Genomic DNA, 13,838 nt, shown 5'->3' with positions numbered 1-13,838 from the left:
TACTCTATTTGTTTCCAGGACGGGGGGGATGACCCAAGGAAGAACCCATTAAAGTTTAGATCAGATTAGGATCAGGGGGTGGATTTTTTTTTTTTTTTACACATTGCAGAGACATTTTTCTTGATTCCTTGATTTCAGAGAATACCTAATGGATCTTAAAGAAAAAAATCTGGTGCAATTTGGTGCAGATCCAAATAAAATATCCAGATCTAGTGAATTTAAAGGTGGTGTCATAAGGGTACTGTTGGGCCTCGGGGGAGGTTTGCACTTTACTGAGCACCCTTCTAGTTAATTGATAAGGGACTGAATAACTGTCTTTAACAATAACATTAACATTAACATAAATATAAATCATGACTACTACAAATGTATTTGTTGAGTAGTGAAGCTGCCGTCTTTACCTGCTCCTGACAATCAGCGTGCTGCTTCTTACTCTCCGTGAGCTCTTTCACCAGCAAACCTATCTTAATCTCCCTCTTCTGCATCTGCAACACATGAATGGCGTTATGATATAAGAATGTTGGACAACATTTCTTCAGTTGCGAAAACAGAAATGCTCTTTTTTTTTTATGGTATTTTGACAGGACGTTAAGTCATATCTCGTTGCCTTGTTGGCAGCATGAGCCGCATCTTGGGAGACGGGAACTTTGGTCACTGTTTACAAAATTAGAGATAACATTTTTCAGGCTTGGCATCATAATTGTGTGTGAGTGAACGGCGGTGGTGGGCGGATGACGCTATGTGCGGAGAAACGGTTGTTTATACATCTCTTGAGTATACAGTACGTCTGACAATTGCTTGTGTTTGTCTGTTCCCTTGGTGACCTTCCCTAATTACCCACTTCAGTTCCATGACAAATGTGTGTGTGTGTGTGTGTGTGTGTGATTTCTCTCAAGTTTGGGGAAGTGTCGAGACCTTTTCAGTGCACTTCAGTGTAATTTGCCCTGCACACGTTTTACTGTGCACATCTGCTGCTGACATGGTATCCACTTTTGATTTATATATAGACAACAGTCCTTCATGCTGACTTGAGTAAAAAAAAAAGAAAAAAAAAGCTCTCTCTCTCTCTCTCTCTCTCTCTCTCTCTCCATCCCTCTCCACCTCCAGTCCGTCCTGCATGATCCAGGGATTGTTTTGAGCAGAGTTGAGGGCTCGTTTGTAACTGTCCGGGGGGATTGATGGAGTTAACTTGGCTCTTTGACCTCTCACCCCCGGCTGTCAGCGGCCAGGCTCGCAGGCACACTAAACCTGAGCTACAGCAAGGAGGACAACAACAGAAAAAAAACAAAAAAACACTGCATATACACGGCCATGCATGTGGCAGCTGAATCCCGAATGTAAACAGAGGTGTACAGGTACCCTGGGCAGGAGTAATACAGGTTGGGTTTTACATTCCATAGATATCAGATGAAAACAGAGTGCATTATTATTTGCACACAGAGAAAATGACCGGAGCATTTATTCATGTTTCTAAACTTACCAACAGAACAATACTCACTTCCTGCCGTTTTTTTTTTTGAAACCTTAGCGTCATTTATCTTTGAGTGTGTGTGTGAGAGAGTAAGTGTGTGCATGTGAATTCCCAACGTGAACTTGTGATAGGCAGAATGGCTGTTGATAAACACAGGAGGATGTCGTGTCAAAACAGACAACTTGTCAAAACGACACGCTAACTAGGTCAATCACAAAGTTTAAGAAGAAACTTTGGAGTGGAGCTTTGGTTTATGCATATCGCTACGTGCATGTCTACGCGTGTGTGTGTGTGTGTGAGTGTGTGTGTGATAAGCTCCTGAACGAATCTGCAGGAGGGGACCTCCAATATCGAAGGTATTTTTAAATCAATGAGCTCTTAAGTGTATCTCAGTCTTATGTGTTCGCACACACGCACACACAACACTCAGTGCAGATAGAATCCCTACTGACAGGCAATGACAAGATAAAGAGAGAGAGAGAGAGGAAAAAAAAAAAGAGAGGTGGGGGTACGGGGACGACATGAGGGGGGAGAAATAATATTTGAACAGTTGGGGGTGGGGAGTGGTGATAGGGGTGTGGGGGATGAAAGGGAGAAGTGGCAAGGCAAGAAAGAGAAATGAGCAATAAGTGAGATCAAGAGAGAAAGTGCGGAGAGCGAGAGAAAAATCAGTAAGCCATTTTGATGGTTGTAAAGCATTGTGAGCAGGGCCGATGTTTGTCCGAGTCCAACCTTGAAGGCTTCAACAACCTCCCTCGATTCTGCTTAAGTTCCACTGTACCGCTCCTTCTCTCTCTCTCCTTTTCATTCTTGTTTGCTTTCTCCATCCCGACCCCCACCTCCAGCCCCTTTTGTCCGTTTCAAATAACACGCAATTTGAATTCTTTTATCCAACACGCTTTAAAGAATAACTATGAGGACATACTTTTTTCTAAACTGAAGTCCCACTGTGCGAGCTAGAGCCCACAATGTGCCGCAGTGTTAACAATAAAGAAAAAAGGACATTGCACACTGAAGCCACATCCAGACTTTTGTGACACGCAACATTTTAAAATGAATAACAAGCTCTTATTCTATAACAGAATACTTCCAGGAACAATTTCACACGTAGCTTTATGAATTAAGAAGCGTTAATCCAAGCCCAAAGCACATGAGTCCAGTCAGCTCAAGTCAGACCAGTGCTTCCATTCCTCATCCACTATGCCCGTCTGCTTCCCAGTATTTTCCCCGGATGCGATTTTCCTTTTTAAAGCGAGTGGACTACTCATTCTCTAAAGAAAAGTCGAACCGGCTCCCCATTCTCCCGAGCAAAGAAGCCTAAGTGAGAGGGAGAGAGAGTGAATCGGCAGAGTACATTTCAGATGAACGAGGGAGTGTTGACAGTATTTGTTCAGCTGTGCTAATGTTAGGACATTTAGAGCTGGAGAGGAAAATACTTAACACAAAGTTCTCTCAGTTTCACTTACATTCAAGTGGAAGCAGACACACACACACACACGCTCTCTTCTTTTCCACACACCTACCAGCATACAATAATGGCATGAAGTGTGGATGAGTGAATGCATGGAGGAGTGTGTCAGTGTGAGTGTGAGTGTGTGTGTGTCAGAGAGCTTGTAATAGATCTGAAAAAGCAGGTTTGGTGCATAAAGCAGGGACGAATATGGGCCCCCAAAAAAAGGACTAGAAGTCTTCATGGGTCCAGCCGAACCATGGTACCTGAGACCCAACCTGGGACCCTTTTGGATTCAGATACGCGTTTTAGAAAGTCAGTCAGGTCCGGGCCTGGTCCCATTCTTTTACCCCGGGTCCCGGGTGTGTTTAAGATTATGTGTAATAACCAAGTGGACCAAAGAACACCCTGCCCCAGCTTTGTCAGACAGTACTGATAAAAGCCAAGTTTGTATGTGTGTCTGCGTCAAAAGCTGATTGTGAACGAGTCGTGTTTGTCGTCTTTCTCAAAATGTCCTCACTCTGTACTGTAATGTACTAAAGATATATAAGTACACACACGCACTTACACACCAACACGCAACCACACAGTGTAATACCATACATTCATATGCATTGCACAGTATTTGAAAGTGGCTTCTCCAACAAGACATGTGTTGAAGCAGTGAAATGTCAATGTTCCCTCTTTGCCTTCACCCTGCAGGATTATAACTGAATTATTGTTCACTCCTCCATAGTGAATAACAAAAGGGTCAATAATAGCCTTTAAAAAATATTTGTTTAAAATAGTATATTTCACCAAAGTCAACTTGCGGACATGAGCTGCAGAGCATGTCGTCTTTTTAGAAGTGCATTCTAGAAACTGGGTGACAGCTGTAACAATAGCTTCAGTGATAGCAGACAAATCCTGACCCTAACCCGAACACTATTCTGAAACTGATTATTGTTAGTGAAGAGGGCTTGCCAGTGAAAAGGACTGAACCTAGTGTTCTGCTTCCCTTTTTATTTTTTTCTACACATCCGAGCCCTTGAAATTCACTCCTGAAAAGTATCTTTCCAACCAGAGTAATTGAAGGTTAAACACAAACCAGGAAGCATTAACATATGCTTTTAGTACATTATTAAAAAAAGGGCTGAGCAATGCAAAGGTCTGAGAGTCATTGCGGCACACAAATATGTCATATTTGAGTTTTAGTGCAGTTGTAACGGAAAATAAAAATCATGTTTTAGCAGAGTAATCCTAATTTTTGGTCGTTGCTCTTTGTCAAAAAAAAGAGTCTGTTTTTAATAAGCTCTAAATATCAGAACTTCCCATTTCCCATTATCTAAAACCTTATTATCAGCACCATTGTAGAAATAGACAATGCGTGGCACAGTGAATATTACATTTGAAAATTGAATATTTAAATGAATCCCTCACCTGTGTGACCTCCTCTTATCAGAACCATTGTGGGAAAAGACAATGCATTACATTAAAGTGAATATTATATTTCATCTCCATCCTGTAGAACCACAGCCATTTTCCCCCGTGACATTGTCCACTTTGTATAAAGAACGTTCCTTCACCTTGTTAGCAAAATTAAATCGCTGATAATGCGTCAATGTCAACAACGCGTGGCCAACAACAGGGAAGTCAAATGCACTTGCCTCCGTGTAATTGTTACAAGAAAATGGCAAGAATTCAGGATTATAATTTGAATGAAGTCCTTGAGGTTCAAATCAATTACCTTCTTTTCAGCGGTGCGATGAACATGAGCGAGTTCCTGCTGAAGACGCTCTACCTCTTCGTTGCAATGATGCAACTGGTCCTGGTTCTGCTCTTTCTGCTGTCTTTCCGTGTTCAGGCTGCTTGTGGTCTGATCCAGGGTCTCGCCGATGTCCCTCAGCATGCACTCGCTCGTTTGTAACTGGGCAGAGATGGGGAGGACAGGAAGAGAAATGAAGAATAAGTTCGGTGCATCTGCATGTTTATGGTGTGAACCAAGGGGACCGGCAGGCTGAGAGCTTCAAAGGGGGCTGAGGAGGAGAGGAACACCACGAGAAGAATGGGGTTCCAGCAAGAGAAGGAGATACAAGTATAATTTAGGGATGTTTGCTGCCACTCCGTCTCCATAGCAGTGAAAGGGAACATCGTAAAGGCTTTGTGCCAGATTGGGGAACCCTACAGTTAATGCATTGATTCAGGCCCAATAAAACTGCTTGACTACTCGTCATAAAGACGTAGGACACTAACGTTCGAGTGGGGCAGTGCTCACAAAGAGTGTTCCTATCTTCCGAATTAGACCAAAAATAAATAAATACAACATGCTTTAAAGTGTAACATCACACTGTAAAAATGCCTGTAGAAGGCAGTGCTGGTAGGGGGGGGGCTAAAAAACGCCTACTTACCCCCATCACCACACACCCAGATATCGCTACAAACACAGACACACACAACGACATACCAGTTACTTTGCTAAAGCTAAGATATTTAGGTTGTCTAGCTATGAGCTACGACTCAAGTAGCCGCACGCACACTTTTGCGGCAGAAATGTGGTATGAAGTAGAGAGCTTCTCGTCTCTGGAGTTTCCTGATGGCCAAGATCACGGTCCCCCCGAGCCGTTTGAAGCGATGGCATAGGAAGCCGCTGCAGAAACAGCCAGGGCTGAAGCTCCCGTGCCTGAGGAGCACTGTGGTCCTGAGCCATTTGAACTGCTGGTACAGTTCCTACATGAAACCCTGGAGGCGCGAGGCCCTTAACATTTCTGTTGCAACAGTGCCTGTGAGAGACAGCATACACATTTATGTATCTTTATGAATATCATGACATACATATATAAATGTAATAACAGAGACATCCGAAATGGCAAAGCAAGGTCCAAGACGGAGGTGTTTTGAGCCACGTTCAACCCATAAATGTAGAACTCTTTTGTATAAATTTGATAATAACTGTGATATTAAAACCAGCATTAATGTATTTCAGAATAAAAAAGTCAAATAATTTAGTTTAGAGCTCAAAAAACACATTTAACTGCGCAGTACCTCTTTAATTAACATGGTTGCTTGTCCAATAAAGCATTTCTTTAATTCTCACTCTATATGTTTTGCTTGACTACTGCACCTTATGTACACAATCATGGAAACCTGTAAATGTTTTTAATGTTTACTAAGACCTGTGGCACTGCAGGTATGCAAAATGAGCCCTAGAATATCAGTAATGTGAGGAAATACTGTTTTTTAAAATGACTTCATTAAAATCGCTGCCATCTCCTGAATACACCAATTATTTCGGAAAGGTAAGGCAATTAAGTTGGTGTTACAAAACTAAGGGCACAGAGTCAACATATAAGAGGGTGTTGGGAGTATTCCCTAAGTCAAGTAACTAATATTCTTTTATGTTGAATGCACTTCATTTAGTTGGCTGACAAGCACCCGCACAGCTAAAGCACTCGAAGCAGATGAATGACTTGGTTTGGTCAAGGACACAGTAAATGGGTTAATTTAAGCCTAAAACACACCACTGCCACTCGCCTTTACGAAATACCTAGAGGGGTGAGAGGAGGTGGCGGAAAAGAAAGGGAAAGAACACAGTAAGAGAGTGACGGAGAGAGAGAGAAAGAGAGAATTTTAAAGAAGAGAAGGAAAGGACAACGAGAGAAACCTAAGGGCCATTCCATTCATCATGTGTATGACTCTTTAATGTTCCCATTCATTACCACTGGTTCTCATTGGGGTGAAGGCGAGACCGGACAAGAGAGATGAGAGAGAAACAGAAAAACAGAAAGAAAGAAAAGACTGATCGAAAGAGAAATAATAGAGGAAAAAAAATAAAGAAACAAAATCATATTTAACCCCTCCTCCACTCTGGCTCTCTCTCTTGGCTAAGTGATATTCATATGAACATGGTTCTTTATTGTACAATGAGCCAACCCTCTGCGGAGCTAAGATGGTGGCGATGAGTTATTAAATATGGAGAGAGGGCAAGAGAGGGAAGGCGGAGAAGGAGGGGAAGAAGGATGGATCATTAACTGTGAAGGAAGTAAAAAGTGAGGATAATTCCCTGATGTACCTGACTGGATTTGATAGAGAAGGTTGCCTAGTTCTGTTCCTTATTTAAGAAGAGCTCACTGCCCGTGTGTGTGTGTATGTGTGTGTGTGTGTGTGTGTGTGTGTGTGTGTGTGTGTGTGTGTGTGTGTGTGTGTGTGCACGTGTTACCTACTTTGCTCTGCAGCGAGGTCACGGTTTCTTGGAGCTGCACGCTGCCGTGGACCAGCTGTTGTGTGTGTTTCTCCTTCACAGCCAAGGTTCTCGTCAGAGAGTCCTGTGTGGCTCGCAAACCGAGCACATCCTGGTTCAGGTGCCTCACACGCTCATCTCTTTCTTTCATCTAAAACACACACACACACACCAGAACCATCTGTTTATATACATATACACGGTACATACAAAAAACCAACATACACCACTGATGCATTTACCTTCCTTCAGCAGGGCTCTTGACTGGGGCTGTACTGATGCATCGGACCAAATTGTCCCCTCCGTGCATCAGCACATAATTTGGCATTTACCATTTTGCCTGCAAAATTTTATATTATAAGAAGTGCTAAATTCTGTTATCCTTTCTTACACCTCACAGCTTTCTTTTGACGCTGCCTGGCAAGAAATGCTGCAGAGAGAAGGCTGTTTTGTCGGCCCCATGCCTGTCACAACCAGGTACAGCACAGTTTCTTGGAGACACCATGCTTTTTTTTAAAATTTAAATTCAGAACATCCACACTCCGACAGGAAAAGCGCCATTCCTCGCCTTGATTTAGCTAAATGTTTGCCATTTTGTCATATCTGAGCCATTCTTAGTGAAAGGCATAAGGTCAGGTGTCCCAATCTTCCACAAAGGATTGACCTGACCATGTTTTGCAATAGAATCTCTTTAAATCTGAAACTTATTCATCTCCAAAATTGAAAATCTAACTCACCATCTGTGCACTAAGCAGGAAAAACAATTACATCTATATGTATCCAAGCTAAAACAATACTAAACATAAATTTGTGATTAAATTAGTGATCCTCACCCCAAACATGACCAAATTTGTGTGTATGTGTGTGTATGTGTGTGTGTGTGTGTGGGCCTGTGGTTCAGGACCCTTTACTAAATTAAAGCCCCAATTCATTAGAGTGTGTTAAATGAGCCCTGTGTTAGATTAGCCAGGCTCAGCAGACAGTCATCATACAAGCCAACGTATACTCAGAAAAACAATACACACATACACACTTTTGTACATGCAAGCTCACATCCATGTACATGTTTGTCAGGTGAGATGATTTTCAGACACAGAAAGACCACACGCTGTTATAAGGAAATACAATGTGCACTCAAAATGTTAATGCTAATGAAACCTAACCCCAACCAGTAAATACATCATCCGACATATAGTGACTTTCCTGCAGTCGTGTACAGTTTGGCTAATGGATGGTAACAATTATCAGCGAAGGGGTATCCAATATTGCAACAGTAAATTAAAACTATTCCTTTATCTGGATATTCCACCAATATTAGTGTGACTATTGGGAAATAAAAGAAGTTTTACAAAACTGAGACAATAATGTGTAATTTTCCGTGCTTCAGGCAAGTGGGTTCAACGCATTGAGTAAGTGGGCAAATGTTCATCTTTTTATGCCAAGCCATCTATATTGCAGGAGAGATTTCAGATGAAAAACAATTACAGAGCAAAGGAGCACATTTTAAATATTATTACCGTCAACTTTTAACCAAGTTAAAGCAATAAAATTTACAGTTTTTTTTAACCGTACTTACTTACGACAATTCATGCTATATAATACTATATACTGCATATAAAACTATATTTTTTGCAAAACACATTAGCTAAAGTATATCCACATATTACATAAAGACATTGCTATACATCTCTACACATATACTTGAGAATTGAGCATTTAAAATAAATGTTTAAGTCTAAGGCAGAAGCCGGGTTAGAGTATTCTGCCATGTATTTCTGATCTGAAATGCACACTGTGAAAACCAACCTGCCCCAAAACAACAAGGGGGGGTTAAATTAATTCAATCAATTGATGACACGTAGGCAGATTGAATCCCACCATGGCGTAAAATACCCACAGAACAAAAGAGAGATGTGAAAAGGTGATGACAAGTTTAAGTTAAAGTGAATTGAATTAACCATTACCTCCTCAAAGGTATAATGGTTTCATCTGCCTGTCTGTCTTTTATTAGCAGGTTTATGCAAACACTATTTGACAGATTACCACAGAACTTGATGGAATGATGCGGTGTGGATCATGGAAGTGCCCATTAAATTGCAGATTGACTGTATTTAAGGGGACCATTGGGCCTTGGTGGAGGTATGCGCTCGACTGAGTGCCATTTCTGATTTGTAATAAATCCGGTACAATAATGACATCTCTATGATTCCAAGTCAGTCATATCCACCCGGCAGCTAGTTACAGATCACAATGTCTGTCAAAAATCTCTCCGACAGCCCAAGGTCTTCATGGCACGGACTTAGAGAACTCAATAATATTGTTACGTAATTAATACGTAACCGATTTTCCTGCTTTTCAAATCTGCCACCATCAGAGATGATTAAAAGTTCCCATGTGGTCTGTGTGAAGTCTTAATTCTCCAGCAGGGGAGCGTAGGACCTTAGCTGGAAGTCCGGAAGAAAGAATATCAGATTTGCGATTTTATTTCAAATGAGTGCTTAAGCCTTGGACTTTCATATTAGTAAAGCCCCTATTGAGAGAGAAACCTCAATCTGATCAAGTCTCATTACTTTGGCAATCAAAGTTTCGCCCCTGGGGTCCTCCTCTCAACTCCTGCTCGCTTCTGCCTCCTCCTTCTATTCCTTCTCTCATCTCTCCTCTTTTCTCCTCTCCTCCTAGCCATCATATGTTCTTGCCACGGAGACGGAGGAGAAAGAGAGAGCGGCTTGCACAAATCCTTGATTGGCCAAAGTCTATCCTCCATCTCGGATTACGAATAGAAGTGGAACATTTGAGGACAAAGAAAGGAGATGTGAGGAGGGGAAGAGACAGAGAGGAGAGAGAAAAAAGAGAGAGGGCGTGTGAGAGAGAGAGAGAGAGAGTTGCAGAGTTATGGGCACACAGAGAGAGTATGGCTAATATAATTGAATTAAAAAGATGGAGCGGGGCCATTTCTACGCAGGTGGGAGTGTGGAGTGAGAAAGAGCAGGCGAGATATTAACTTCTAATAAAAGAGAGATTAGAAAGTGGCTAGGAGGACTGCTGTCTTTACCTATGGGAGTGACAGCCCCCACATAACCTTTCGCTGCAATATGCACACTGATATTGGCAACCGTATTCTGAGCGTGCACCGCACAGGCCGACAAATACATATACACAGGCGTTCATACGTGTACCTGTGTCTGTGCAGAATCCAAAATTTACAAATATGATATACTGTATATGCAGAAACGTGTGACATTTGAGGAGACACACACTCACGAGAGCATAGTGTGACGGCAATGCATTATCAGCTCTCATTCAGCGATCCAACAGGCGGCAGCCATCAGATAATGAAGACGCAGCTCTTTGGGAAGCTGCTGCTATACAGACAATTAATTAACTAATTGGTCTAACGAGCTCGTTAATGCCAACGCTTTTTTTGGCAGCCGGCGTGAATACATTAACCAGGCTAATTCAATTAAACAGGTGCAGATTTCACAGCTGCCTCTCTCGCGGGTACACACACACACACACACACACACACACACACACACACACACACACACACACACACACACACACACACACACACACACAAATCCACAGGTGTTGTGTACATGTTCGCTCCATTTGACTCTGATGTCTTTCTCCGCGAAACCTTGGCATTCGATCAAAAGCATAATGATATGCAGATCAAGTTGTGTGTGCTGGTGTGCGTGTGCGTGTGCGTGCGCGTGCGTTTGCGCCTTTGAGTCAGAAGTACAGCTCAATAAGCTCTAACGCCACTGGTGAGCTCTCTGTAGAGTTGAAAGGATGTAAAATAAGTGGAAGGGAAAACTGGTTGATGTCCTTCAATAGCCCGGTTACATGAACTAACAGCCAACATCCAGCCAGAGCATATCAAAATTGCCTGGGTTCTTTCCTGACCCATACAGCCTCCTTCCACCAATGATAATTCATCCTGTAGTTTCTGCATAATCCTGCCAACTAAAGACAAACAAACACAGACAAAAAAACACAACCTCCTTGACAGAGGTAACTGAGCTGTTCTGAACACCAGGAAACATTCGTTATAAAATGTGTAATGTGTGGTTTTTCATGTGTTACACTTGTGATCTCACCTTCTGTTTCACACCATCCAGCTCTTGGGTTAGCTGGTTGACCCGCGCCTCTCTCTCCACCAGTCTTCTCTCGAACGAGGCACTGAGCTCGCTCCTCAAAGACTCCATGTTGGCCTCGGCCTGGAACACAGTCAGAAGCAGTTCATTCATTCATCGTCATAGACTATGGTTCAAGTGGCTGCATTTTCAGCCGGCTTCTGAGCAATGTTGCCGGGAATAATCCGCATAAAATGAGAAAATAACAATACTTTGGCAAAAACATATCCTTTTGAAACACAGCTGCAGATACTGTATACAAATAAGGTAGGACATGCACGTGCACACTAACAAACAAACACATAAACATTGCAGAGAGGGACTTCTGATGACACAGAGCTTATCTGAAGGTGATGGGCTTGTTATTCTGATGTGTTACCCCGTGTGTGTGTGTGTGTGTGTGTGTCGTATGTTGGAGTGTATGTGCGTGGTGATTCGGTGGGTTTGGTTTGTTATGGCTGCTCCTTCATAAGCTGACCAAAGTGCTGAGGTCGGTGGTTAGCTAAACTCCCATGGAGCTGATACCACTGATTAATTTCCTCCATCTTCATCGCCCCCACCCCTTCTTTCCCTTCCCCCCCAGCCCATTCGGCTACTACTGAATATTAAATCAGCCCCCCCACCCCCTTTTTTTAATTTCCAGATAACCGCAGTTCATTTTTCTCCAAGTGTCATATAGCCATGACATGGTATAGCAGCCTATATATTAGGCATGGCTGATGTGAGTTATTGTTATTGTTATCGTATTTCCATTTACTGCCTGTGTGTCCTACTGTACACGATGCATGGCTAAATCATTACCTGCACGTGGTATAAATATCCAATAACACCATTAGTAATTTGCAGTGAAATCTCCTATCACGACAATTAGACATGCTCATGTTTCTGTGTTCAGGAGCCAGAGCACACCAACACCAAAAGTCTGCGCTTCACCAAAGCATAAATATCGACTGCTGTTGTCTGGTGTGTTAATAATGAAGAATTAGTGTGATTATTTACATGTGGGCCAGGGAAACGGGGCAGAGAGGTGAACGTGTGCTGCTGTAGCGGTTTGTTCTCTCGTGATTTGGAAATGGCTGTTGTGATATGTTAGATAATTGCTTTGTCTTATAATTCAGATTCATCATATTATATTACTGCTTGCGCCATATTTCTATCCCATTAACGGCTAATGTTAGCATATCTCTGCTTCAGAACATCTTACGCCAGCATGAGCACTTCACGTCATTGTCATTTCTGAATACATATATCCCTTTTAGTTCTCTGTCATTCAGATACATTACCGTTGCTGTGAAACGCGTATCACTCAATGTTCAATCACTACCTGCTGATCCTTGACGACTGATATCAATATCAGTATTGCAGACAGTGCAGAATGTGAGGCGAGGACGTCTGGGTATGCAAAGTTTCTGCAGCGCATGACATCGGATCATCCTTTCAATTACAGCTTTGGCTGTAATAATTAATACTGTGAATGCTGTGAAAAGTCCCATTGAACAGTCTGAGACATACCTTCAATATCACTCCATTGGCCAATTTAAATGACTGGTGAAAAGAGAGTTGGCTTTAAAATACATAATGTAACATTAGGCTACCATAAACTTCATCCTCTAGTCTCAAAACAGTATAAGTGTCTAATTTAAAGGCTTGTTGAGGCTACAACAAATAGGGCTATCAAAAATTATATTTTCATAATTTGTGTATTGTAGCAGTAATGGTTATGTGATATATAAAATTTGGCGGTTTTGTCCCTGAGTGTGAAAGAGGCTCAGCAAAACTAAGATAATATATGTGCATTAATAAAACAAAAGAAGTAAATATATAAAAGTGACTCAATAGTTACTTTCCGTAGTAACTACACCTCATTTTATGCAGTAATTGCAGTAAAACTCAGTTTCCTTTCAAAGTAGTAGCTAGTAACTGTAACTAAAAGGATCTGACGTCATCGTGTTGGTGCCTGTTACCACAGGACACCTTCACATGTCTTGTGGAGTCCTCGACGGGTCAGAGCTGTTTTGGCAGCGCGGGTGGGGACCGACACTATATTAGGCAGGTGGTTTTAATGCCGTGGCTGATTGGTGTATCTATATTAACATTAACATGTGCACACGTGTGGAAACAAACACGCAGACAGACGCGCACCGCGGGTGTCATCACTCAATGTCCCGGCTACAAATGAAATCTCATTCCCTCTAACAATCTGAGAGGCCCACTCTGAAATACCTCTCTCCCTCCTGCCTCCCCCACTCCCTCCCTCTTGATCTCCACTAAATCACACCCTGGTTTTTTTCTCTTCTTCACCAGTCTGCACACCTGTTAAATAAATTCATGGAAAAACACATGCTGAGCAGGAACAATCACACACGTGACCTATGTGCGCTCATTTGTGTTTTTGTCAGCGCAATCAAATATTTATTTATCCCTACATTTGCACGCTGGTTGACACTTTGCTATCCTTCCACTGAGCTTTGTCTTGTATCCAGACATGTAACAACAACAGCTGCTCTCTGCTTTTTCTCCCCTTGCATTGTTGTGTCTTCCTATCATCATATTACTCCACAT

The 13,838-nt window shown here is 42.2% G+C and overlaps 1 protein-coding gene across 1 annotated transcript in view; it reads right to left on the bottom strand.

Annotated features, from left to right (window-relative positions):
* Nucleotides 1–13,838, bottom strand: part of LOC118098865 (myosin-9) — a 93,905-nt gene that overhangs the window by 38,945 nt on the left and 41,122 nt on the right. The window contains exons 4-7 of the mRNA XM_035143071.2: nt 11,241–11,360; nt 7,121–7,288; nt 4,648–4,827; nt 402–485 (exon numbers count right to left, since the gene is read on the bottom strand). Of these exons, the coding sequence (XP_034998962.2) occupies nt 402–485; nt 4,648–4,827; nt 7,121–7,288; nt 11,241–11,360 (552 nt within the window). The remainder of the gene's footprint in view (nt 1–401; nt 486–4,647; nt 4,828–7,120; nt 7,289–11,240; nt 11,361–13,838) is intronic.

The sequence above is a fragment of the Hippoglossus stenolepis genome, chromosome 19 (genome assembly GCF_022539355.2).
Source record: "Hippoglossus stenolepis isolate QCI-W04-F060 chromosome 19, HSTE1.2, whole genome shotgun sequence".
Classification (NCBI taxonomy): Eukaryota; Metazoa; Chordata; class Actinopteri; order Pleuronectiformes; family Pleuronectidae; genus Hippoglossus; species Hippoglossus stenolepis.
Note: the sequence above shows the minus strand (reverse complement) of the source record. Positions and strands in the feature narration are given on the sequence as shown.